The sequence below is a fragment of the Taudactylus pleione genome, unplaced genomic scaffold, assembly GCF_031769625.1.
Source record: "Taudactylus pleione unplaced genomic scaffold, aTauple2 ptg001183l, whole genome shotgun sequence".
Classification (NCBI taxonomy): domain Eukaryota; kingdom Metazoa; phylum Chordata; class Amphibia; order Anura; family Myobatrachidae; genus Taudactylus; species Taudactylus pleione.
The window spans coordinates 847,829-875,516 of NW_028285584.1; the positions used below are offsets into that span (position 1 = coordinate 847,829).

At 47.1% G+C, this 27,688-nt stretch overlaps 1 protein-coding gene across 1 annotated transcript in view; it reads right to left on the bottom strand.

Moving 5' to 3' along the window:
• The window catches only part of LOC148453322 (transport and Golgi organization protein 6 homolog), a 103,088-nt gene that overhangs the window by 12,074 nt on the left and 63,326 nt on the right, over positions 1–27,688 (bottom strand). Inside the window, exons 8-12 of the mRNA XM_088462285.1 lie at positions 25,704–26,066; positions 25,571–25,628; positions 16,998–17,150; positions 4,326–4,477; positions 3,799–3,912 (exon numbers count right to left, since the gene is read on the bottom strand). Coding sequence (XP_088318411.1) covers positions 3,799–3,912; positions 4,326–4,477; positions 16,998–17,150; positions 25,571–25,628; positions 25,704–26,066 — 840 coding nt within the window. The remainder of the gene's footprint in view (positions 1–3,798; positions 3,913–4,325; positions 4,478–16,997; positions 17,151–25,570; positions 25,629–25,703; positions 26,067–27,688) is intronic.

Genomic DNA, 27,688 nt, shown 5'->3' on the forward strand with positions numbered 1-27,688 from the left:
CAACGCTGTCACATGATTGTCTCGCAGTAACATATAAGGGTAAGGATTAAACAACGCTCTGTAACATGACTGTCTCGCAGTAACCTATAAGGGTAAGGATTACACAACGCTCTGTAACAAGACTGTCTCGCAGTAACCTATAAGGGTAAGGAATACACAACGCTCTGTAACAAGTCTGTCTCACAGTAACCTATAAGGGTAAGGATTACACAATGCTCTGTAACAAGACTGTCTCGCAGTAACCTATAAGGGTAAGGATTACACAACGCTCTGTAACATGACTGTCTCGCAGTAACCTATAAGGGTAAGGATTACACAACGCTCTGTAACAAGACTGTTTCGCAGTAACCTATAAGGGTAAGGATTACACAACGCTCTGTAACAAGACTGTCTCGCAGTAACCTATAAGGGTAAGGATTACACAACGCTCTGTAACAAGACTGTCTCGCAGTAACCTATGGGGGTAAGGATTACACAACGCTCTGTAACAAGACTGTCTCACAGTAACCTATAAGGGTAAGGATTACACAACGCTCTGTAACAAGACTGTCTCACAGTAACCTATAAGGGTAAGGATTACACAACGCTCTGTAACATGACTGTCTCGCAGTAACCTATAAGGGTAAGGATTAAACAACGCTGTCACATGACTGTCTCACAGTAACCTATAAGGGTAAGGATTACACAACGCTCTGTAACAAGACTGTCTCGCAGTAACCTATAAGGGTAAGGATTACACAACGCTCTGTAACATGACTGTCTCGCAGTAACCTATAAGGGTAAGGATTACACAACGCTCTGTAACAAGACTGTCTCGCAGTAACCTATAAGGGTAAGGATTACACAACGCTCTGTAACATGACTGTCTCGCAGTAACCTATAAGGGTAAGGAATACACAACGCTCTGTAACATGACTGTCTCACAGTAACCTATAAGGGTAAGGATTACACAACGCTCTGTAACAAGACTGTCTCGCAGTAACCTATAAGGGTAAGGATTACACAACGCTCTGTAACATGACTGTCTCGCAGTAACCTATAAGGGTAAGGATTACACAACGCTCTGTAACATGACTGTCTCACAGTAACCTATAAGGGTAAGGATTACACAACGCTCTGTAACAAGACTGTCTCGCAGTAACCTATAAGGTTAAGGATTACACAACGCTGTCACATGACTGTCTCGCAGTAACCTATAAGGGTAAGGATTAAACAACGGGACCAGCTCTGTATTTATAATCTGTACAATGAAACATGTTACAGTAATTCCTGCACTAGTGGCATCTCATTACTGTAGTACTGAAAGGACAGGACATTCATTTCCATAACATGACATTAGCAAATGATTCAAGCGTTGAAAGAAAAAATGTAACTGAGGAAAGCCTATAATGGAACAGTTAATAAAATTTTAAATATGACGTATTACTGGTTATGGGATGGGGTTTCTAGCTAAAAAATAAGGGGGCTTTTGCTGCCAACTAAGAGGTTTAAAATGTGACTAAAACCACATTTCAGACATTTTGAAGAAAAAAAAACCATAAAACAAATGACGCAGCTTAGAACAAATCACTTTCTATCAATCAATTAGTGAAACCCCAAAGTGTAATCAGCCCCGCACCACACACCCTGCATCCATAATAATACTTACCTCTCCGGAGTCCCACGTCGGCGGGGGCGTCCGGCGCTGTAAAACGACTGGAAAATTGCCATGGCGGCCATTTTCCCGTCGTTTGCGCATGCGCTGTACAGGGACAATGGCCGGCACGCCCATTTTCCCAGTGACCTGTGCATACGCTATAGACTCTGGGCACACTCTAGTGCCCACAGTCTATAACTCTGGCGCTGGCCGCACACAGCTCGGTGCGCTGCTGCCCGCCGGGCAGAGAGGAGGGGGACCGTGTAGGAGACTGCACATGGGCCCCCTCCTCTCTAGAAACGCCCCTGCCGGTATCTCGACAGCAGGATCCTGATCGCCAGCATCCAAACGGTAGGGAAAGGGTTAAGTTTAGGTACTAGGGGGAGGGTTAGGCTGCAGGTATGGGGGGAGGGTTAGGAGGCAGGGAGGGGTTAGGTTGCAGGGGGTTAGGATTAGGCTGCGGGAGGGGAGGGTTAGGGTACTTACCTAGTTGGGTCGGAATTCTGACTGTCGGGATGCCGCTGTTGGTATTCTGACCACAGGCATCCCATACCCAACCCCTCCTAGATTATAGGTGCCCCAGATATGTCTTCTGTACTCCAATGTACGCAGAAAGTCCAGAGCTGTCTCTGTACATAAGATGTTAGGGTGAGAAAAAGGATATTCATAGCCAGAACATCCATTAGGCAACCTATGCTCCACCCTAAGGCCCAGTAGGGCGTGGATTACCCCAACCAGTCCTAATTTTTTGGGCACTTTTGACAAATGCATGTGGGAAGGGGCCTAAACCACTATAGGGTCCAGCTCTTCAATCATTGGGTAGCAGATCCAATATGTTGCTATTCGGGTGTTATTTATGCTTCATCGAAACATATCCTCAGTCTGAGGGTATAAAGGATGACAGCGGTCTATTTTTTATGTTTTTCTAACCATTTTTGGGGTTTTTTATTTTTAACAAGAAAGACCCTGATAAAGTTTAGGATAACGTCAGAGTTATTTACCTTGTTCAGCAGTGAAAATCTGCAGTAAAACCACAGCAGCCAATCAGCAATTAGCTTTCATCCATCTAGTGCTCGTTTGTGTGTTGCCAGCACTGATAGGTTTGGTGTAACCAGGATCTAACAGTAACTGAATTGTGCAGCACAGGTCTGGGGCTGCTCTGTACAGCTGCCAGATTCCATTCACCTCGTAGGTATAAGAATGGTTGGCTTGGTGGTTATGTTTCTGCATAATCCATTGACAATACAGAGGTTTCTGCTTTCTCTGAAGGCAGTAATCATACTGAGAAGCAAAACAAAGGATTCCCAGCCTCGCTCAATGACAGCCTGGTGCCACATATACAGGCTCGGAACAAGGACAATCCTAAAGACACATTGTAACATTAAGGGGCATATTCAACTAGACGCGAAAAGTTGGAAAGGTTTCGCCTGCCGTACTTTTCGCCGACGTCGAGTGTATTGGTGGCGAAAACTTTTCGTGTGCGGCCCCGCTTTTCGCCCTATTCAATTCCAAAGGATGCGAAAACAGGACCCGAGGGAAACTCAAACAGGCAAAAAGTGCTGTCAAATTTGGGTCAAATTTGGGGAAATTACCCTGACACCCCCCAAAAGATGCTCTAACATTTGGGACCAATGTAGATGCCCCCAGCCCTACTGAAGCTATTTGGGGTACTTAAATGCTCTCAATAGCTGCTAATTAGCGTCTTTGCACAAGTGGTGAAGAATGGCATTTAGCAATTTTTTCTGAGAAAATAACTAGTCCCAGCAAATTTGGGGTACATGCACCCCAACTATGTACTTTATCGCCCCCTTTTTCAAAGTAATTTTTGGGGATGTTATTCATTTTTTTTAATGGATTTTTTTTGGCGCAGTTTACCTTTGGGGGGCTGTCCCAAGGGTGCAGGGTGGTTTCCCCACCTCTGCACCACAAAACCGCAATTCTGCACTTTTTTCGCCTGCTTTCATAGGCAAATGTTTTTCACCTATTCCAATGCATTGACTTTCCGCGTACGTGAAAAGTCTTTGGAATTGAATACGGGGATAAGTTTTCGCCTGGCGAAATGACGTCATCAGCGATACTTTTCCGCCGAAAACGGCTTTTCACGGCTAATTAATATGCCCCTAAGGCGTTTAGGTAAATCATTAATTCTAAAACATATTTACCTCTGTGGCTCGCTCACTCAGCCCTCTCAGGAGCAGGACGACAACGTGAATGGCCGCCCTTCGCACCTGGGCCTCTGGATCAGTACTAATCACAGCTGATAAACAGGAGCTGACCTGAAGAAGAGGAAATAAATCTAAGCTATGTACAGATACAAGTTGTAGAGAGCAGTTTCCTTAGAGTAAGGTCACGTCAGTGTTTCTGAAATGCGTCAGCTTTCTACCAGTACGCCACAGCTTTCTAAAGTGATGACATGATGAAAATTCACCATCTCAGTGCAACAATGTAAATCAGGAATGTGGTTCCCCCTCTCACACCATCGCAATCCCACTAAGTGAGGCATGCAGAATCGCTATGATGGGGCAGGAAAACGGCTTTCTCCATTATCTTCCGCGTTTCGCCGACTGGACAGATCATCACTTTAGGACACTTGATTCCTGGCCAGGACACCAGAGTTCTAAAACACCCTTGTGACCTTACCCTTATTGTGGGGCTAGAGAGAATCACCGATAAGACATCTGTAACCTACCTCATGGATGATAGGTCCCAGCGAGAGCTGTAACTGCTGGCAGAGCTCACCAAGGTTGGAAAGGCTGCTAGCCCTCACCGAGCTGTCCGGATCCCGGGAACCTCTCAGAAAGACGTTAACCAGAGCATCTTTGTGCCGGAGAACCATGTCCCCTGCAAGCAATGGAATGGAATGTAAATGTATCTTGGTGTTTTATTAAGTTTCGTTGTATTTTAATTAACCACCCTTTAGGGAGTATCTTATTTTAAGAGAACAAATACGTTTTCCTTATAACCGTGAGACAGGGCTGACCACTGCCGCTGTAATATTTGCACGTGAGCTGGATCCAGGCTGTAAGCAGTTATGCTCACAACGTTTGACGATGTTCCCGAGTCAGAGGTGAGCGCATGTATCCGAACTGCGCAATCGTCCCGATGGTTGCCGCTCATTGATGCAGATCGAATTTGCATAACAGGTGCGAGGGGCTAGCCAGATGCAGACGTGATGTGTTCAGCCATGTTCAGAAGTAGATTCTACACCACCATAAGGCTGATGCAATCTTCGATGGTTCGACCGATGGTGTATCTTAATTGTGTGCCGGAACATAAAAAGGGCACTTGTGCGCATGCCGAAAAAGGGGGCGTGGTCACCAGAAAAATGGACATATCCTTAAGACACTCCCTCTTTTCATCACTCTTAGGGGCGTACCCACCACTTACAGACATGCTGGGCTGCCCCCAAGCTCTCACCTCATCGCTCTGCACTGCAACTGCCCCCGCTCCTTGGGATACTGTGGCCCGTGGGTGGGGACAGCACCCGGCAGGCTGTTTCAGCAGGGCGCCACCATAAGGGCAGGGCACATTTTGCCATTTTGAAATCGGACACAGCGTGGCGCCCTGCTAAAACAGCTTAGCGTGAACACTACTTAATACGCACAGGGATGGATTAGTGCTGCAGCCAATGGGCATCTTGGTATGAAGCCTGTCGGCTGCAGCATTAGCATAAAGATGCAGTCACGGCTGTGTAAGAAACCGCAGTCCCAGCTGCTACTGCGCCCACCCCTGAATGAGGCCCAATGTGTTATCACAGTATAGACTATTAGAATATACACTAGAGCAGGGATGGGGAACCTTTTTTCTGCCGAGGGCCATTTTGATATATATAACATTATTTGCTGCCTGGTCTAGGCCATGCCCCCTCCGTGTGATGTCACATGGGGCGTGGCCACAATCACTGATGATTACAGCAATGCCCGAAGCATCCTGAGGATGTTCCGGGGAGCTGTAAGGGCAGCGGTGTGACAATCTGAAGCATCCTAACGACGCTCCAGGCAGCACTGCTGCATAGATTCTGGCTACAGGGTGACATTCTAGGTACAAATGAGGCTAGCAGAAAAAAGCTCTGAAGGCCAGACCAAATCATTCCGGGGGCCTTATGCGGCCCCCGGCCAGGAGGTTCCCCATCCCTGCACTAGAGGTATTGGAACCTGAGAACTAAAGGTAACTGCAAAACTCCCAGGACTGTAACATGGAATCCCCCTAATGCTGAAGGAACACGCTGCAGCCACATAAAGCCTCAGTAAGGAGCGCCTGTCTAAGGCTCATACACTTACAGTTCCATATGACACTGATTGTGAGAACATTACAAGTGCACGTTATTGACTAGGACCTGTTATTATACAATCAGGTTACCATAACAACATCTACAGTAAAACAGAAAAGCAGCATGCTGTCACGCTATACAACACGCAAGTGGGGTATTTATAGACACATCACCACAAATAACAGCATAAATATCTATATAGTCAAATTCATACAGGGATTTATAAAGGCAATGCCTAATAATTACACATATACATTTTATACTTATATACATCCATACGGCTCACAGCAGCCTCCCCGTGCAGATCCCCAGGGGATTTTCCATTGCAGAGACCACTGGGAAAGGCAACGACTGTACAGCCTAATGGTATGTGCATGACAGGGGGAAGGGAGTCAGCCTGGATTAGGGTTTGCTACCCACTACCTCTGCACTGAGGTTGTTCTATACATGACCCAAGTTACATGTTCCCACTGTGACCCTATTTCCAACAGTCTAGCTAGGTGCCCTTATTCTATTACAGTGACAGGACAGCCATGTTGGAGGTGGTTTAGCTTGGGTCAGTGACTGGACAGCCATGTTGGAGGTGGCTTAGCTTGGGTCAGTGACTGGACAGCCATGTTGGAGGTGGCTTAGCTTGGGTCAGTGACTGGACAGCCATGTTGGAGGTGGCTTAGCTTGGGTCTGGGTGTGTTTGTCTATTGAATGAAGCACAAGAAAGTTTAGGTTTTTCAGGACATTTCAGCTTATTTAAGTCTTTGCCCTAATGTGTAAATGTCCCTGTTACTCCTGGAAGCGGTTATTGCACTTGACCCCAAACAGGATAATGGTAATATACAGACGTGTCCTCATACATCTAACCTCAATAAGCCATGCAGCGTGACATGCCAAGAGAGCTGCCAGGTCCCGTGCTACACTGCTAGCATAGGGTATATTTTATGTGGAAAATGCAGCTACGTCGCAATGCGATGCGACTAGGACGCAGCAGCAGACTGTGATCATTAATGTGATATGTGACACTTGTGTATCTGTGTATGAAGCGCAATGGAACTTGGAATGAAAACATGTAGGGGTCCCCCATATTTGATGAACCTGCACCAGGCTCCACTAGCAGGGGGGTAATGCCACAGCCAGGGGGGACACTTGATGGGGTCCCCTGGCCAAAGCATTCATCCCCCCTAACTAGTCAGCCCAGGCCGGGGATGGGGGGTTAGGTTTAGGCACCACCGGGGGGAGGTTAGGGACAGGCACCGCCGGGGGAGGGTTAGCCTACTTACCAGCCCTTGTTGGTATCTTGCACATCGGGATGCCGTTGTCAGTCTTCTGACCACCGACATCCCGTCCGCCGGTATATCATACTGATTCCATGTATATATAAATAGCTAACCTTGTCTGCCTAAGATGAACTTTATGAGACTAAGATAAGAGATTTTTTCAAATCCACTATACAATTATCTGTCAGATAGCTGTCCAATCTGGCTGGTTGGAATGAAAACCTGGTAATGTATGGGAGCCAATGACAATCGACCATATGGTCTTAAACACTGGAAAATGGGCAAAAATGATTGGTCAAATTGGTTACATTTGTGTGTTTTAACCAATTTGTCTGAACGACCATTTTTGTCTGTTTTCCAGTGTTTGTGAGCATATGGACGATTGTCATTGGCTCTCATACATTACCAGGTTTTCATTCCAACCAGCCAGATTGGACAGATATCTGACAGAAGACTGTGTAGTGGATGCCCAGCTTTTAAGATGCATTTCTTTATCTATGTTTGATGTGATAATCAATGTTCCATATATACATTCTAAACACCAGAAGGTGCTAATATCCAAGTATATCGTTATACATTTCTCTCTCAGGGCTGGATAACCACAGCTCTATTCCTCTTGGACACAGCTGCCACCTTAACATAAACAATACAGGGGGTGTATTCATACAAGTTTTTCTCAGACTTTCTACATCTTAAATATTTACTAATCACAGATATATCAACCATCCGGCGCATTAACCGTCACTTCTTTTACTTTTCTATATATAAATATATATACACAAATATTATATATATAGTCAGGTGCATAAATATTGGGACATTGACTGAATTTTTATATTTTGGCCTCTATTCACCACCACAATGGCCTGACTGTGTGTGTGTGTGTGTGTGTGTGTGTGTGTGTGTGTGTGTGTATATATATATATATATATACACACAAACACACACATATATACAAGCATCTTTTACATTTATATATATATATATATATATATACACACACACACTTATATATGTACATCTTTTACTTTCTCTCCCACCCCTTTCCTTGTCCCCCCCCCCCGTCACTCTTTCCCCCTTCCGAGTAACTAAGACTCACCATGAGGAACTGTAAAGTCTCACACCCAGGATGTTACTCTCCCTAAGAGCAAAACAACTTCTTCACCCAAATGTCCTCAGGAAATTCCGTTTTCATTGTTAGTTTACACAATATATTGTCTAATGCATAGACAGGGATGTTTTATGCTATGAATTAGTATGACAATGCACATTTCAAAACTAAATGAAACAGAAGAAAAAAACTAAAAAACTTGACATATATTATACTTAACCTCCTCCCCTGAAATGTCAGGGATTGTCCTGCCCTTCCGAGATGCCGGCCCGGCCTCCCACATCCCAGTGAATAGGAGGTACCAGTGCGCCATGAAACAATTCACATTGAATCGTGCCAACGCTTCATCCAAATATATAAGGGGTAAACTTATTTACATAGGCCTTTTTACATATTATATATACAGGTTGAGTGTCTCATATTCAAATTACTTGGGACCAGAAGTATTTGAGATATCGGACTTTTCGGTATTTTGGAATATTTATTATTATTATTATTATTTATTACCAGTTATTTATATAGCGCACACATATTCCACAGCGCTGTACAGAGAATATCTTACCATTCACAACAGTCCCTGCCCCAGTGGAGCTTACAATCTAAGGCCCTGATTCAGAGCCGGACGCTCTGACCAGAGCGCTCGCTCTGAATCAGGGCCCACCTCCATAATTATGGAGCGTCCTCCTGGACGCTCGTATAGCTGTGGGTCACCACCCACAGCATATACGAGCGTGCAGGTTGATGGTCGCGATGGTCTTGACCATCGCGACCATCGCCACTGCGAGCCGAAGCCTGCGGTTGAGTTTCTCAACCGCAAGGCCCGGAGTGATTTTGGCTCTATCAGTCCCACTGACATCACTAGTGATGTCAGTGGGGCCGGCTTCTGACGGTAGGCGTTCCCTTGGGAACGCCCCTGTCTGGGAGGCACGCCCACCAAAGGGGGCGTGCTGTCAATCAACATCAACAGCACGCCCCCTTTGATCAGACACAACGAGTGAAGGAAAGTCCTTCGCTCGTCGCGTCTCGCGCATGCGCACGACAGAGCTCCCTCCGTCGTGCGCATGCGCAGTGCACACCATCGACCCACTTGCAAGCGGACAGCCGCTCGCGAGTGGGTCTGAATCAGGCCCTAAGTTCCCTATCACATGCGCACACACATACACACTATGGTCAATTTTGTTGGGAGCCAATTAACCTACCAGTATATTTTTGGAGTGTGGGAGGAAACCGGAGTACCCGGAGGAAACCCACGCAAGCACAGGGAGAATATACAAATTTGCATACCATAATGAGATATATTGGGAATGGGACCCAAATCTAAACACAGAATGCAATTATGTTTCCTATACACCTTATACACACAGCCTGCAGGTCATTTTATACAACATTATTAAGAATTTTGTGCCTTAAACAAAGTTTGTGTACATTGAACCAACAGAAAGCAAAAGGTGTCACTTTCTCAGTCGTGCTCCAAAAAATGAAAAAAGTCCCCTTACAGGTAAAGTCAATGGAGCGAAGGGGTTTATAAAAGACTGAAACGTTGACACTATATCCAGCCGCAAGGAGCATTTATTAAGCTAGGAGGGCCGCACCTTCATTCCATATATACTGTATATATAGGCGATGTGAGTTATCGGAGTTCGAACGGGGCATGTTAGCGGATGGGACATTCAACATTCCTTGATCTACGGTGTCACGTGTGAACCGGGAATACCTCATGGAAGGCATTACCTCGCACCGTGGCAGCGCAGTGGCCGACCACGGGTGCTTAATGATCATGACCAGCTCGTCTGGTCAGAATTGTCCGTGGTAACATACAAGCGACACTGGCTCAAATCCAGTGGCGTAACTCCCGGAGACAATGGAGTCATTTGCCGCCGGGCGTCAGCACTGAAGGGGGCACCTGGCTCCATTGTCCCCGGGAGCTGCATGGAGAAGGAGCGCCGCTGAATGGCGCTCCACCTCCATTGGCGTAACTACGGAGGGAGCAAGGGGTGCGGTCGCACCCCTGCACCCTCCATTTGCCAGGCGCCCGCTGTGTTACCAGCGGGCGCCCGGCTCCTATCCTCCTGGCGGTAGCCGGAGGACGGAGCTCCCTCCGTCTTCCGGGTCCCGCAGTGTACTATGGGAGTGACGTCATAACGTCACTCCCATAGTGCCGAGGAGCAGACACATGGGATGGATGGCAGCAGCAGTGGAGCGGGGATAAAGGTAAGTGTTTGTTTGTTTTTTTGTGTGTGTGTGCGCGCGGTGCGGGCCATCACTACTGGGGGCAACTACAGGGGCCTACTACTGGGGGCAACTACAGGGGCCTACTACTGGGGGCAACTACAGGGGCCTACTACTGGGGGCAACTACAGGGGCCTCACTACTGGGGGCAACTACAGGGTGCTCACTACTGGGGCAACTACAGGGTGCTCACTACTGGGGGCAACTACAAGGGGGCTCACTACTGGGGGCAACTACCGGGGGCTCACTACTGGGGGCAACTACCGGGGGCTCACTACTGGGGGCAACTACAAGGGGCCTCACTACTGGGGGCAACTACCGGGGGCTCACTACTGGATGTACTGCATAGGGGGACCATTACTGGGGAGCACTACATAGGCGGACCACTACTGGGGGCATTATATAAAAGGAACTGCATAAGGGGGGCGGCGGCAGCTGGGGCTGGCATAGGTGCTGGGGGGTGGTACATTTTAGTTTGGGGGGGGGCACCAACATTTATCTTGCCTCCGGGCACCTGGGATGAAGTTACGCCACTGCTCAAATCACACACGACATTCAATGCAGGAGGTACCAGACGCATATCCAGCAGGTCAGTGCAACGTTCTTTAGTTTCCGTGGGATATAGGAGAAGACTCAGCCGAGTGCCCCTTTTAACATTACGACACCAGACACAGCACCTCACTTGGGCTCATGATGTCGCTAATTGGACCCTAGAATACTGCCAACATGTGGCGCGGTTCGTTGAATCCTGATTCCAGTTGTTTCGGGCTGATGTAAGGATACGGTGTTTGGCACAGAATCCTATAATGCCATACACTCCAGTTGTCAACAAGGCACCGTGCAGGCTGGTGCTGGTTCCATAATGGTGTGAGATGCGTTCACATGGCATGGGTTGGGTCCGCTGGCCCGTCTGAACATGACATTGACCGGTAACTGCTACACTGAATCGCTTGATGACCATTTGCAGCACTTAATAGATTTCATGTACTCCCACAATGGAATATTCCAGCAGGATAATGCACCTTGTCATCATCCCAAGTTGTCCAGAGTTGGTTTAGGGAGCATTCTGGAGAATTCCGACGAATGGTGTGGCCACCACGTTCGCCTAACATAGGGGGTCCTACACAATGGTAGGTACCTCTCCCATGACTTTAGGCACTTCAGTGTATATAATTATATACACACACTATAAAGGCCTCTATAACCTACAAAATTAGTCGACATAAGATTTACACTATACGGGAGGAAAAGATGATGAAATACCTCATGGATGAAAGCCATCATTCTCCCATAACCAGACAGGAATTACAGAAGGCCATCTCATAGTCTCCTTCAGGGGAAGAGTTGTGTGAGGAAATAAATTCTCCCTTCAAGTTACTGGAACCTATTTCCCAATCTCTCTCAGGAAAGCATGCAGGTGGACTCCAATTAAGCTGTAGGAACATCTCAAGGATGATCAGTGGAAACAGGATGCACCTGGGCTCAATTTTGAGCTTCATGGCAAAGGCTGTGAATACTTATGTACATGTGATTTTTTTTTTTTATTAAATTTCCAAAAATCTAAAGAAAAAACTTTTTACACGTTGCCATTATGGGGTATTGTGTGAAGAATTTTGAGGACAAAAATTTATTTATTCCATTTTGGAATAAGGCTGTAACATAACAAAATGTGGAAAAAGTGAAGCGTTGTGAATACTTTCCGGATGCACTGTACATGTTTATGTACATGTACAATGCAGTAGTGGGTGTCAATGTTGATCATGGATGACCATAGCTGTAATCCAATCTCCAATGACCCCCAGGGAACAACACAGCCACTTCTGGCACACCTGGGAGGTGCGGGTAACTTTCATGTTGGGGGAGAGTTATACAAGTCTGATGGCAAGTGCAACTTAAGTAGTCTTTAGACTGAGTGACTCAAACCATTGCAGGACCCATAAGGCGAAAAAGTTAAATATACATGCAGATTGCCCCGATACAGAATGCCAACAGATGATTTTTTTTTTATTTTTGGGTTAGGGTTAAGCTGTGGTCAAGATCAGGCTGTGGTCAGGATCAGGCTGTGGTCAGGGATAGTAGGCTGTGGTCAGGGATAGTAGGCTGTGGTTGGGGACACTTAATTCATCAATGCAAAACCGCAAGGTTGACATGCTGACTGTCGACATTCACAACATCAACATTCTGGCAATGTCCATTGTGAAGGTATACATTGACCGGTAACTGCTACGTTGCATCGCTTGATGACCATTTGCAGCCCTTAATGGACTTCATGTACCCCCACAACGATGGAATATTCCAGCAGGATAATGTATCTTGTCATCATCCCAAGTTGTCCGGAATTGGTTTGAGAATTCTGGAGAATTCCGACGAATGGTGTGGCCACCACGTTCGCCTAACATAGGGGATCCTACACGATAGTAGGTACCTATCCCATGAGTTTAGGCACTTCAGTGTATATAATTATATACACACACTATAAAGGCCTCTATAACCTACAAAATGACACAAGATTTACACTATACGTGTGGAAAAGATGATGAAATACCTCATGGATGAAAGCCAATCATTCTCCCGTAATTAGACAGGAATTACAGGAGGCCATCTCATAGTCTCCTTCAGGGAAGAGTTGTGTGAGGAAACAAATTCTCCCTTCAAGTTACTGGAACCTATTTCCCAATCTCTCTCAGGAAAGCATGCCGAGGTCATATTACGGCACCTTCCAATATTCTCACTTGCCTCCATATTACACATTTTCTGAGGAATCATTACAGGTTCCCACGACTGTTATACTCTAAGCTGGAAAACATCCTACCTCATGCCCAAGTTATCTCTTCATTAAATAAAGATCTAACAATGTACAACAAATCGATTGTGAAGAGAATTAAACAACTACTGGCACCACTCAGGGACGGCCGCTGCCCTCTAGTATCTTCGTATTACGCATTGGAACACTGTCACAGGCAATAGGGCAAACCCCATGTGTCCAGTTTGCTTGTCAATTATCATGACCAGAAATTAGTTCCATTTCTCTGAGACCATCTTTCCTTTATACCCAACCCCACTATAATCCTGTTGAATTACCGGAGTATGTTAAACAACTCCAGGGTATCCTCTCAAACTTCAAATGGAGCAATAAAAACCATGTAATCAGCATCCACCATCCTTATGCAGCTCATGTGACAAGCAGGGGGTTGGGTCCGCTCCCCAATGTCTACAGATATTTTACAGCCTCTCTTCTACAAGGATCAGCAGCCTGGCATAGAGATGTTGGATAAAACAAGCAGCAGCATTGGGTGGATGTGCCGCTGTCATTGGCCCTTCACCCCGATCTCACACAATCCCTTATCTCCACTCAAATTCTCAAACTTTTTGAGTGGGCAAGACCAAGTGCATCAGTATCAATTGGGCAGCTACTGACACACCTAATCCTATCTACTTAATGATCCCTACACATGCCTCAAGACTTTCCCCAGTTCCCTCCAAGGAACTGAAAATACTTGAAAATAAACCAACTTATTCAGCTATCTGGACAATAAGAATTCAGTACAAAATTCAAAACCCTGTGTTTAGTTGGGTACTAGTACCTATCCTCTTATATGACCTCACACAGACAGCTATGCCGGGCAGAGGCAGACATACCACAAAATAGGAGGAAGCAGACCAGTTCTTTTAGGACAACAATGGGCCACCTCAGATATATGTCCCGATAGTACAGGTTGCCGCCCACTGTGCACTCCATATATCCCACATGTACTGGTTTATGCAGTAGGTACAATGCGGTAGTGGGTGTCAATATTGATCAAAGATGACCATAGCTGTAATCGAATTTCCAATGAGCCCCAGGGAACAAGACAGCCACTTCTGGCACACCTGGGAGGTGCGGTGAACTGTCATGTTAGGGGGAGAGTTATACAAGTCTGATGGCAAGTGCAACTTAAGTAGTCTTTAGACTGAGTGCTCAAAGGCCCAAAAGTAAAGTATACATACAGATTGTCCTGATGCAGAATGCGAACAAACAAATTTTTTCATTTTTGGATTAGGGTTAAGCTGTGGTCAGGGATAGGCTGTGGTTAGGATCTGGCTGTGGTCAGGGATAGGCTGAGGTTAGGATCAGGCTGTGGTCAGGGATAGGCTGAGGTTAGGATCAGGCTGTGGTCAGGCATAGGCTGTGGTCAGGGATAGGCTGTGGTCAGGGATAGGCTGTGGTCAGGGATAGGCTGTGGTCAGGGATAGGCTGTGGTCAGGGATAGGCTGTGGTCAGGGACACAAATCATCAACGCAAAACCGCAAGGTTGACATGCTGACTGTGGACATTCACAACATCAACATTCTGGCAATGTCCATTGTAAAGGTATACATTTGGCCTCCTGTCCATGTCGACATTCTGAATAGCGACATTTTTGTACCCTACACAAGCAGAATATTAGTAACAGACCCCTTGCTGAACTTGTCCTTTCACTCCTGTATATGCTGTGGCTCCATGCTCCGTTGTCAACAACTGCTTCATAGAAATCTACATGTATCCTTACATTGATGCTTATGCCCTCAGATCACTATATATCTATCTATATACACCCATCAGCCATAACATTAGAACCACCTGCCAAATATTGTGTAAGTCCCCCTCGTGCCACCAAAACAGATCTGACCTGTTGAGGCAAGGGCTATACAAGACCTCGGAAGGTGTCCTGTGGTATCTGGCACCAAGATGATAGCAGCAGATGCTTTAAGTCCTGTAAGGTGGGGTACACATTATATATATTGGAACATTTGTCGTTTTGAGGCAAATTTGAATGACATTGTCCACATAGCATAGTGTGCGCACTCAATCGCGAGTTCATGTGTGTCGTACATCACAGCTGATGAGCTGCACGTCAGATGGGAAGATGTCATGAATGATGTGGTGCACATCGTGCAGTGTGTACATCCAACCAGAAGACCACACGATATATTGGTCCAAGCTTTCCTCTGAAGACGTCACCTAAACTGCCAGTGATCTGCACGATGATTGCACAGTGTGTACAGGAGAATTTCATACAATGTTCCCACATGATATATTGTGCCGTCGTTCGGTAGATTGCATAGTGTGTACGCTTTATATCATGTGTTCTGGGATGAAGGCAAATTGGAACGACCATCACGCCTTTTGGACGTCGTTCTGATGTGTACCTTGGCCTATGCTGCGAGGTGGGGTCCCCGTGGCCCAGACTGGTTTTTCGAATTGAGATCTGTGGAATTTGGAGGCCAAATCAGCACACTGAACTCTTTGTCATGTTCCTCAAACTGTTCCTGAACAATGTTTGCAGTGTGGCAGGGTGTATTATCCGGCTGAAAGAGACCTCTGACATCAGGGTACACCGTTACCATGAAGGGGTGTACTTGGTCTGCTACAATGTATAGGTAAGTGGTACGTATCAAAGTAACATCCACATGAATGGTGGTTGCCCAGCAGAACATCGCTGCCTCGGCCCTTCTTAAAGGGGTAATCATTTAAGAGGCAAAAACAACCTGGTTTTGCCTTTTAAATGATTGCCGCCTTAAAAACATTGGCCAGACTCGCCAGAGCCTACAAGTTGCATAATGTTACATTTACCCCATTGTCTTCTACTGAAAGATTTTTAGAAAATTATTTAAAACAGAATCTACTTTCACATGTACTTTCCTGTACACATGTAAGACACATTTTGAGTTCCTTTAACCAAGATGTCGGGCACACAGGAGCCAACATGTTATGAAAGTCTTCCAAGTTAGAGGTGAGGCAGAGATTAATATACATAGGAATGTCAGAGTACTATGTACAGCCCTAAACAAGTCACCTTACATCCCCAGAACATCTAAAATCACAGATATAATATCACCGCCCAGAGCAATAATTACTTAGTGCCGCATTGTACAGTGTGTGGGACACAAAGCTGATCAAACAAGTTGAAACTTTACCGAAGATTGCTTTTAAATATACCTAAAAATATGTAAAATCACTGATTTCCTTTTAGTTTTCACACTTTTTCCAGCAGTTTTTATCCCACATCTATAAATGTGTTGGGTACGGGATGCCGGCTTTCAGGATCCCAGCATCTCGACTGGGTTAGACTACCGACAGCTACTGCTAAGTAACGTAACCCTACCCTCCTTCCCTGCAGCCTAAACATAACTCTCCCCCCCATAGCCTAACCCTAACCCTAATCCTCCCCTTAACCCCAATACTTACCGTCGGCATGTTAGCAGTCGGGAAGCTGGTGCCAGGATCCTGACTGCCTGGAACATAACTACATCCCCTATAAACATATTTTTATTGCTGAAACAGATTTACTAAAATGCACAGCATACATACAGTAAGCAGCAGGCCTTATTATTGGAACACAGAGAATAATAAAGTGAAATAGGCCTTTGGTTTGTACATTTTACAGATGGAGTTTGTAGCCAAATGAAAGTACGTGGTAGATGGGTGGTCACCCATGTGCCCCTGGTAAGCGCACTCACCCAATGTTCTGGTGCACCTCATCAGTGCCTCTCCCACCTTCATCCTGGTCTCCGGAGTTTGTGCCTTTGTGTTGGATGACGCACCGCTATCATAATGCGCCAGAAGGACCGGCAGGACGCGATCAGGGATGTCCCCAGACAGTACCGCAATGCCTGTTTACCAAAACAAGATGGAATTGTATTTATGGTGATGTAAGGATCATCTGTGCTTTGTACTATTATTATGTGTTTTGTTTTAAAATGGGGCAGATTCAATTAGCGGCTGGACATACTGCGCGGCTGCAGATCCTGGGTTTAACGCCTGGAGCCATTTCCACCTGCGTTATTTGGCCAGAGTTATGTAAATACCCCGCACAGTGAGCCCCAGAGGGAGGGTGCACTTAACGCAGATTTTTCCTCGTATCTCCACGTTAAGTGCACCCTTGGGGCAGCGAGCAGTAATTGAATAACTCAGGGCAGAGCGGAAACCGCGCGGTAAGTCTAGCCGCTAATTGAATCTACCGAAAAAGCTACCATCATATTAGGCAGCTCTGGACAGGGTAGTTTCTAGGGTCTGAGGCTCCCAGTGCGAGCAGTCAAAATGCGCTCCCCCCCAAGAAGCAGTAATATTGCGGAGTGGGCGTGGCCTCATCGTGAGGGGGTGTGGTATCATGGTAAGGGAGCGTGATCTCGAAAGACCACAGAATGTCAGCCACTGTGACTACTGAGTACAGGGGTGTCTAACCTGTCAGAGGCAAAGTGCTGATAAATACATGTAGCTAAAAAAAAGACAGAAATGGGGTGTGGCCAAGCTGTCACAAGCCCACGCCGCATTGCTGTGTGCACGCCTTTGGTGTGACATTTGCAGAAGTATGACCTTGCATCACACCCGGTTTTAGTCGCGTTGGGAGCGAACCCAGCACATTGAAATACAAGCCAGATCCACATATAATACACGGCAACAAACCACTTCCACATAATATATTGGAAAAGCCAGAGGCACATAAACTACGTTTTAAAACCACATCCACCTCAAATACATTATTACATCCAGAACCACATAAAACACATTGAAAAAACAAGATTCACATAATACACACTTCATTCCAGCCCCCTCCCTTACCATTCCAGCCCCCTCCCTTACCATTCCAGCCCCCTCCCTTACCATTCCAGCCCCTCCCTTACCATTCCAGCCCCCTCCCTTACCATTCCAGCCCCCTCCCTTACCATTCCATCCCGACAGGTCTTAGGCTTCCCCCCCACTGGCTCTCAGGCAAAAGTGCCCATTATGCAGTGTCCCCTGTAGTTGTGCCCCTTATGCAGTGCCCCCCCTGTATTTATGCCCCTTATGCAGTGCCCACAGTGGTGGTGCAACTTATGCAGAGCCCACAGCAGTGGTGCCCTTTATGCAGTGCACCCAGTAGTAGTGCCCCCAGGAGTGGTGCCCCCTATGCCATGCCCCATTAGTAGTGACCCCTGTAGTCATGCCCCCATCAGTAATGCCCCAGTAGTAATGGTCCCTGTTGTAGTGCCCCAGTAGTAGTGTCCCCAGTTGTATTGCCCCCAATAGTAGTGCCCCCTGTATAAATTCCCCAGTATTTATGCCCCTGTATTAGTGCCCCCAATAGTAATGCTCCCTTTGTAGTAGTGCCCCAAGTAGTAAAGCCCCAAGTAGTAGTGCCCCTGGACCCTGAGTAATGCCCCCAGTAGTGGTGCCCCCCAAGTAATGTCCCCAGTAGTAGTGCCCGAGTGCCCCCAGTAGTGGTGTCTCCCCCAGTAGAAGTGCCCCCCTTGTAATGTCCCTAGTAGCTGTGCCCAGGTGCCCCCAGTAGTGGTGGCACCCCCAGCAGAAGTGCCCCCAGAGGAATGTCCCTAGTAAAGACTGCCTGCACAAAAAAATAAAACAGTAATACTTACCTTCAGCCCCGCTCTGGCGTCCGCTCCGCTCGGCTGCTCCTCTGCACTATGGGAAAGATGTCATGACGTCCTCCTATAGTTCACACAGGGGGAGCCGGAAGCCGGAGCCTCCGTATCCGGCTGCTCTGCCGGGCGCCCGCTGGTAACTGAATCTCAGCGGGCACCCGGCAGTTCACAAGCTGTTTCTACAGCAGGGTCGGAGGCGGCGCGCCCCCTGCGATTGCACGGGTCGCCTGCCCCTAGAAACGGCCCTGGCTCTGGATCATGTTACAAACATACACAATGTCATGAAACAGTTGGGAGCTGATTGGCTGGAGCACCATTATCATACGCAGTGAGCTATAAAACTCATTGCGTATGATAAAGTGCGCCATAAATGGGCCCCAGAGCTTCTTAGTGCTAGCTTGGCCAAGTTAGTAAGCTTACCCCACCAAAGGCAAAGTGATCTCTGTTCGGGGGGGACCAAACACTGACATCTACTCCATGACTGTGCAATTAGGTATTTATAAACCGAGGGAGAATTAGCTCAGCTACAAACCGGAATAGAGAGATATCTCTCTCAGCTGGGAACCTGTACAAACCATGGGCCTGATTCAGAGCTGGACGATCTTTCAGAGCGCTCGCTCTGAATCAGTGCCCTCCTTCTCTTTTTTAGAGCAGCCTCCTGGCCGCTCGCATAGCTGTGGGTGACCACCCACAGTCAAGACCATCGCAACCATCGGGCTTGCGACGAGACCCTTGTGGTAGGGTCTCGTTGCCGCAAGCCCAGGAATGCTTTTCGCTCTATCAGTGATGTCAGTGGGGCCGGCCCCAGATGGTAGATGTTCCCATGGGAACGCCTCCTTCTGGCCAGCCACGCCCCCAGCACGCCCACCAAAGGGGGCGTGCTGTCACTCACCATCGACAGCACGCCCCCTTTGCTGCGAGACCCATAGCGACGGCTTGCCCGTCGCTATGCGGGTCTTGCGCATGCGCACGACGGAGGCGTCTCCCTCGTGCGCATGTGCACTGCCCCAACATTGACCCGCGAGCGGGTCTGAATCAGGCCCCATGTTGCAATGCAAGGGGTGTAAATACAGAATTTTTTTACATGTGGGGTAAATACTGGCTGCTTTTCCATGTAGCCCACAAATACTGCACAGCTTTATTATTACTCTACAATTTATATGTCAGTTTGGAAACACTCCTCCCAAATCTAAATCTCTCTGCACATTTTAAATCTGCCCCATCTGCAGTGCAGCATGGCTTCACCAAGATGATCAGTTGAGAGAGATCTCTCTCTCTGGGCCTGATTCAGACCTGCTCGCAAGCGGGTCGATGGTGGCCCAGTGCGCACGCGCGGCGTGACCGAGCACAAAAAGCACTCTCTCCGTGGCTCACTACAAAAGGGGTGGCTGTCGATGTTGATCGACAGCTCGCCCCGTTTTTAGGCGTGGCCGGGGATGGCTTCATAAACAGAGGCGTTTTCCGAAGCGAACGCCTGCCGTTTGTGGGCGGCCCCACTGACATCACCAGTGATGTCAGTGGGAGAGCTTCCGGCAATATTAGAGCCAGAAGCTCTCTGGGGCATGCGGCAACGAGACCCTACCACAAGGGTCTCGTCGCAAGCCCGATGGTCGCGATGGTCTTGACCATCGCGACCATCATCCTGGCCGCTCGCAATAGCTGTGGATGGTCACCCACAGCTATGCGAGCGGCCAGGAGGCCGCAACTAAAAAAAACAGCGCCCGCCCTGATTCAGGCCCTAAGATCAATAGGCTACCCCCTACCAGCAGCCACACAAAAAGGGCCAATGCTAGCTTTTCTATACAGTGCAATAACTTTTAATACAAGCCAGCTATAATTCATGGGAATATGCAAACCAAGAACAAAGTACGTGCATGCAGGTGATATCTTCTATGGACAATATTATATATTCAGCACATAGAAAAGCTGCCAGCACTTAAGCTATCCCACTACCTGTACAGTGAAATGCCCTCTCCATGTGCCCCTTTGAAGCTGGACTCCGCCCTTAGTAATTTATTAATCATTAGTGAGAGGCCTCTCGGGAGTTAGATGAAAGGCCGCTCCCCGCCCGGCTTCTGCGCTCAGACCTGTGAAGGATGTGTAACATAGGTGGTATTGTCCCACTGCCACAAAGGGGGCTCTCACCACACCCCCACCCTCCCCAGACTTGTTACCAGCATCATTGGAGCAGAACGACGTGTGAGGGGGACACACACAAATAGCTGTTTCCAAGAACAATCACTAAAATGGCCGCTTGCTATAAGTGTGTAATGTGTAATGAATCGTGCTCCCATTTATAACCAGAGGGACCAAAATGGGGTAAAAACAATTTGATATTGTATAATAGGATAAGATATTAATACAGAAGAGATGCTGTAAGAAGCTCAGCACAATTGTACTTCTATACACATGTGAAGGTCTGTACCGTATATTACATAAATAGGGCTCACCCACAATACTGCACTGACCACAGTAACCAATCATCAATTGGCTTTCATCGGTCTAGCACATTAGAACATGAATGCAAAAGTCTGATTGGCTGACATAGTCCAGTGCAACTTTTGCAAATAAATTAGTGTTTCTAATAGTTTTTTTTATTTTATTTTAAACCTCAGAGGCCATAATGGGGGAAGTTGAAGTAACAGCGTAAAAATGGTTGTGTTGCCCAGGGCTACAGAATTAAATTAAATAAATCATTTTATTTATTTTCTTGACACGTGCGCAGTCGGACGATATTTTGCTGAATTGCGTAAGTATCAGCATTACGTTTACATCAGAATCAGCCCCTATGATCCATTTTCATTCCAAAATGCATTTTTTTCTGAACAGAGGCAGTAAGACGGGCATGGGAAATGGGAAAGTGGGAATTAAAAGCTTTACACGAAAAATAGGGACGATCGCATGCGTTATATCAGCGTTTTCCCCCAGACAGCGTTTCAGCTGTTCACTTGCTTCTGGCAGGATAAACTAATTATCCTCTCTCTGCTATCACCACCCTGATAATAGCTGCTCAATGCACGGGAACACGGGGCTGGATTAATATTCATAGTCAGGTATAGCTTTTCCACAGGGCTCCATTAATGAGTTTCATTGCTTTGCACTGGACGCAGCTGTGTGGTGGGAAAACCGGTCAGGGAGAAATTATCGAGCAGTTTGTGGTTCTATTCCCGGCTTCAGCATAATGATTTAGAGAAATTAAATAAACCGTTATTGAAGGTTCAAAGAATAAAGTTTGCACACGACATGAGTAAGACTTTGTCATGAGCCCTTGTTCCCATGTAGGCGACCATGCGTGGCCTATGTGTGACATCTGCCTTCACCTAACTCAGGGGTCTATTTACTAAGCAGTGTTAGGAGACAGAGTGAAAAGTCATAAGAAAGTGATAAGGTGGCAGCCAATCAACTCCCAACTGTCATTTTTCAAACACAGCCAGTGAGATGACAGTTGGGAGCTGATTGGCTGGTACCTTATCACTTTCTTGTCACTTTTCACTCTGTCTCCTAACACTGCTTAGTAAATAGATCCTTTAGAGTCTAATCATCTGGAGAAATCTGCTAAGTAGGGCTCATGGGAGTACCTTCTGCGGAGACCCCCTAACACTATCAGCAGCAGCTTTCCCCTACGCTCCCTTGCATTGGGTTCACCATGGATGATGAGTCTTTCTGAAAGCGCAGAGTTCATAGGTCCCGTACACACAGGTGTCGCTCTTAAAAGCTTATTAAATGCAAATTGACAGTACAAAATCCATAAATAACGTACGCAAATGGAATTGTACACGTACTCACTAGTGCTTTTCTGGTCAGCCTGCAGAATACAGACGCATTGGATAACACAGAGAAGTTCTATAGGTGTGGGCAATGAGGTGCACTATGCTGCCGGGAGGATCTGAGAACACGCTTCTAATGTTCTGCTAACAGAGGACAAGGTACAAGGCTTCCAAACCCTTGTGTACGAGCCAACCAATCAAGAAGCTTCTGTCAGTGTATTGGATCCAATATCATTTGAGCACGAGCACAAGTATGTATAGGGTACATCTGCATTGCCCACATGGTGTTAGGTAGGTGAAGACCCCCCCCTCGGACCTACTGGAAAGATAATGGCAGCGAATATAATAAATGCCATGCTAGCGCAACAGTCACGATGACCCCTATAAATATAAAAACGTTGTGGTTCCATGTCAGTAACGATTGTCACTGTCCCATTAGCGTAATACAGGCATATTGGAGATTGAAAACTTTGGGTCTGACGTTGAACACACGTTGGATGTAATTGCTCCCACATTGCGTGCAGATAAATAAATGCATATATTCACTCGTATGCAGACATTGTGGGGAGACTGCCCCTATCCTAGTACAATAGCCGTCATCATCAGGGCACGATCACACCAATCCGAATATTGGTGAAAAAAAGATCAGTATAAAAAGGGGCGTAATTATGCTTTCCCTCTGAAGAAACTGCCATTAAATACGGCGGAGAAACGTGTTAGAATATATTGGACATTACTGTCTGCATGGTTTATTATACCCATATGACACTTCATGCTACCAGCTAATTATAGTCCACAATTGCACTTCTGAGAGCAGCTCCAATAGTGAGCTATCATTACCCCTCACCATTGGACTAAGGCTGCTCACCCTGCACTCCTGCATTTGGCAGGGAATACACTTATCCCCAGTGATTCCAGCATCTTGTCACCAGCGATCACGAGCAGACCGAGGCTGCTTTTGTACTGGCCACAGATAGAGCTTTACCATCAGCGCTAGCAGCTTATTCTAACCAGCGCCTGCACACGGGCTGAGACTACTTGGCATAAACCCTGTATTGCTACCACATGACTAGGCGGCTGTCACATCCACATCTATTCAACTGCCAGATATCCATTGCGGCTTTGTGGATTACAGCTAAACTCATTCCAGTCTATCTGGTAATAACCAATGGAATATACTGACCAGGACAAACTGTCATCTCTTGTGGCAGAGACTGTTATATATGAAGGAGTATTTATCCATATACAGCCTCTTTATACACATATTGGCTGTTTTCTGGACTCTCATTAAGACTCACCACCAGGTCGTATGTCGGATACAAGTTATATCTGTATGATGCCAACATCTATTTCATTTTAACAATCCATACGTACTGGCAACATAGATTTAATTGGGTATATTAACCATTTGCAGCTATACGCCGTTTTAATTTATGTTGAATAAATGTCAGTTATATTTTAGTTCATGCGCTCCTTGGACCGTTCATATATCACAATGCCCCTCTCATGGTCTGGTCTGTAGGAGCTGCAATAAAATATTAGTACTAATTACAATGTTAATTATCCTCATATCGGCTAACCTGAAATACTGGGCCTGATTCAGAGCCAGACGCTGTGACCAGAGCGCTCGCTCTGAATCAGGGCCCTCCTACCTCTTATTGGAGCGGCCTCCTGGCCGCTCGTATAGCTGTGGGTGACCACCCATAGCTTATGCGAGCAGCCATGATGATGGTCGCGATGGTCAAGACCATCGCGACCATCGGGCTTGCGACGAGACCCTGCGGTAGGGTCTCGCTGCCGCAAGCCCTGGAGTGATTTTGGCTCTAACAGAGCCAAAATCACTCTCACTGACATCACTAGTGATGTCAGTGGGGCCGGACCCAGACGGTATGCGTTCCCATGGGAACGCCTCCGTCTGGCAGCCACGCCCCCGGCACGCCCACCAAAGGGGATGTGCTGTCAGTCACCATCGACAGCACGCCCCCTTTGGAGCGAGACCCATAACGACAGCCTGGCTGTCGCTATGCGGGTCTCGCGCATGCGCACGACGGAGCTCCCTCCGTCGTGGGCATGCGCATTAGGGCACCATCGACCCGCTTGCGAGCGTCCTGCGCTCGCGAGCGGGTCTGAATTAGGCCCTCTGTGTAGAACTGCTTACGTAATTACACTTCCGCCCAACTCAGCGCAGCCCGTAACTCCAGCAACACGCCCTCTCCGAACATTGCTTATGTAAGAACATCCTGTACAGTCCAGTTACAATCCCCCTTCAGTTGTAAGTGTTATGAAACTTAAACCCCCTTTCACACCAATATCCTGGGTCCGACCCGTTTACACTGAACCTTCGAACAGGGTTACTCCCGGGTAGGCCCCCGTTCACACTAAACCCAGGTCTACCCTGCTAGACGTGTGAGGTCATAAAAAGTGGGAGGTGACTCCTGCACAGCCGCCAATCAGCTCATTTTAAGCAAAACCCAGGTCGGATAACCCGAGTTGGACTGTTCACACTGCACCGTGACCCGGGTAGTTCCCTTGTCCAACCCTGGTCACTACCCAGGTCAATCTTGCAATACCCAGGCAGTGTGAAAGGGGTATTGGATGGAAATTAAATGCGCACCACACTGCATTGCTCGCACTGCCGTACGCCTGGTTCCGCAGCATGCGCGGTAAGAAAACATGCAAGATAGATACTCCCCACAAACGCATATTTAACTCTGTATTAGCCGCATTGTACTCCAGCAACTTGGTTACATCCCAGATGCCACAACATTTAACACCAGTTTTGGCTGGGAGAATATTTGGTTCCTTTCTATTTTACTTCTTTGATTTGAATGCCAATCTGGAACATTTAAAAACAGAAAACAGGAGTAAGGTCATGACTCAAATAATATGTCAGTGAGAGGTTACCTTGAATTGCCGACAGGTACACAAAGGGGTCCCCTTGCTCCAAGTTCTCTAAGAACAGCTGAAACAAAGTGAGGGCATTACTGGAATATTCTGCAAACAGCGCCACCTACTGGCCAACGAGACATTAGCTTACCTGCATCACCTGCTCCCTGCGTTCCATCACCTCCGGGTGCCTCTGCTCCAGCAGACGGGTGAGAGTGCGCAGGGCCGCTGCCCGTGTGGGGATGTCAGGGTCTGTTGCGGAGCTCAGCACCTCCTGAATGTCACGCAGGGTAGCGGTTGTATGGTCCGTGCTTGGCTTATGATGTCTTGGCTCTTTTTTCTCTGTGTCCTGGGAGGTAGTTGCCATGTGTGTAAGTGGCACAGCACAATGTGTGGCAATGGTAACACGCAGGTCACTCGCCAGCTCCTGAATAACCGGCTCTGGGTGGCAGAGGGAGACTTTTTCCAACGCTGGAAGTAACTTCTTCAGGTGCTTGAAATCTGATGACGTCAACTGTGGATAAAAGTTGACCGCGGGTCAGTATTGCGAATGCATGTTGCATGTTTTTTGCAGAGCGTGCGCAACTATGAGAAATGCAGAGTCTAATGCAACGCCACCTGCAGCTGAACGAGCATAGAGGGCTTATTACGAGGCGAAGCTGAGCTAGGGGGTGTAAATGGAACTGCGAGCTCAGCATAGATATGTGCAAATTACGCCTCAAGTGCTCACTGACGATGACGACGGGTATGAAACCAGGCGTATAAATAGCGGCGGCCGGGGCGCAGAGACGCATACGACACTGCACGCAAGCAAATATCTGCATATTGCTCTAAGTACACAATGTGGGTGCAATGAAGTCCCAGTTGTATTCAACTGTATACAAGCCCCATTGTCTTACACTCAGGGCTGTGACAAAATACCTGACACTATACACAGGTGAGACATACAGTACATGTTGTGGGCTGAACCATGTGGCAGCCTATCAATTTGCTGGGAATCGGTGACAATAAGAAGCACTGGCTGATATTTATGATACCTCTCTCACATTCATGAGGTAACGATACTAGTGATAGATGGCAGTTCAGCCAACAAAATGGCTGCTGCCACAGTAGCCACCAGATATGAGGCATATATATATATATATATATATATATATATATATATATATATTAGGCATTTAAAAGAGGGCTATGAAATGGTTTCTATTCTCTGGGGGCAATTACAATTTTAGCGCCAGGCGCGCCCGACGGAGCAATGCAGTTGTTCCTCTGCTCAAGCGTGATAGCGGTCAGCACAGGCATTTTGGCTTGCCCCCGAGAAGGTGAGCAGAAGTCTTGCTTTTGGGTGCACAAACTTCTGTTTCTGTGTCCTAACCAGGACCGCGTACAGCGGCTAAACGACAAGAGCGATAAGTAATGGGCACCCAAAAAGAATTGAATTGCAACATTGACAGCCCGTTAATTGAATCGCCTGAATCCACTGGGGAACACTGGGGTATAGAGGCTCAGCTGGAGATTAGAGGGCAGATGTACCAAACCTTCAAGGGAGATAAAGTGGAGAAGTCACTTATAGTAACCAATCAGCTTCTCGCTACATTTACCTAGCACTGCGTGTAACAGGACAATGCTCTGGGAAACTTCTCCACTTCCCCTCTCTCCAAGCCTTGATATATCTCCCCATAGGCATTTTACATTTTGCTCTAAGCTGCTCCCCCTCTATACCTCTGCAACCTATAGGGGTAATCGGTTATTTCTAACAAGCCACGGGACAGAACAAATGGGGGAACATAGATACAAGGTCCTCCAGCAATACAGACCTATAGAACAAATGTTACAACAAGGAGAATGAGAACAAGAGCGTAAAACAAGAGATATGGTAAGAACTTACCTTTGTTATCTCTGTTTCTACGAAGTCCATAGGGTCCACAGGGTTGACCTCGGGGTATAGCTGGATCTGGATCCACAGGCACCACGCAGTTAAAGCTCTGCTGCTCCCAGGATGCACTTGGGTCCGTCCTCCTCTACACCCCGCCCCCGAGCCACAGGCACCTCAGGTGGTAAGCAGCCAAGGCCGGAGGAGGAGACTAAACAGAGAGAAGGAAGACTGGAACACACAAGAAACCATACTCACAGAAA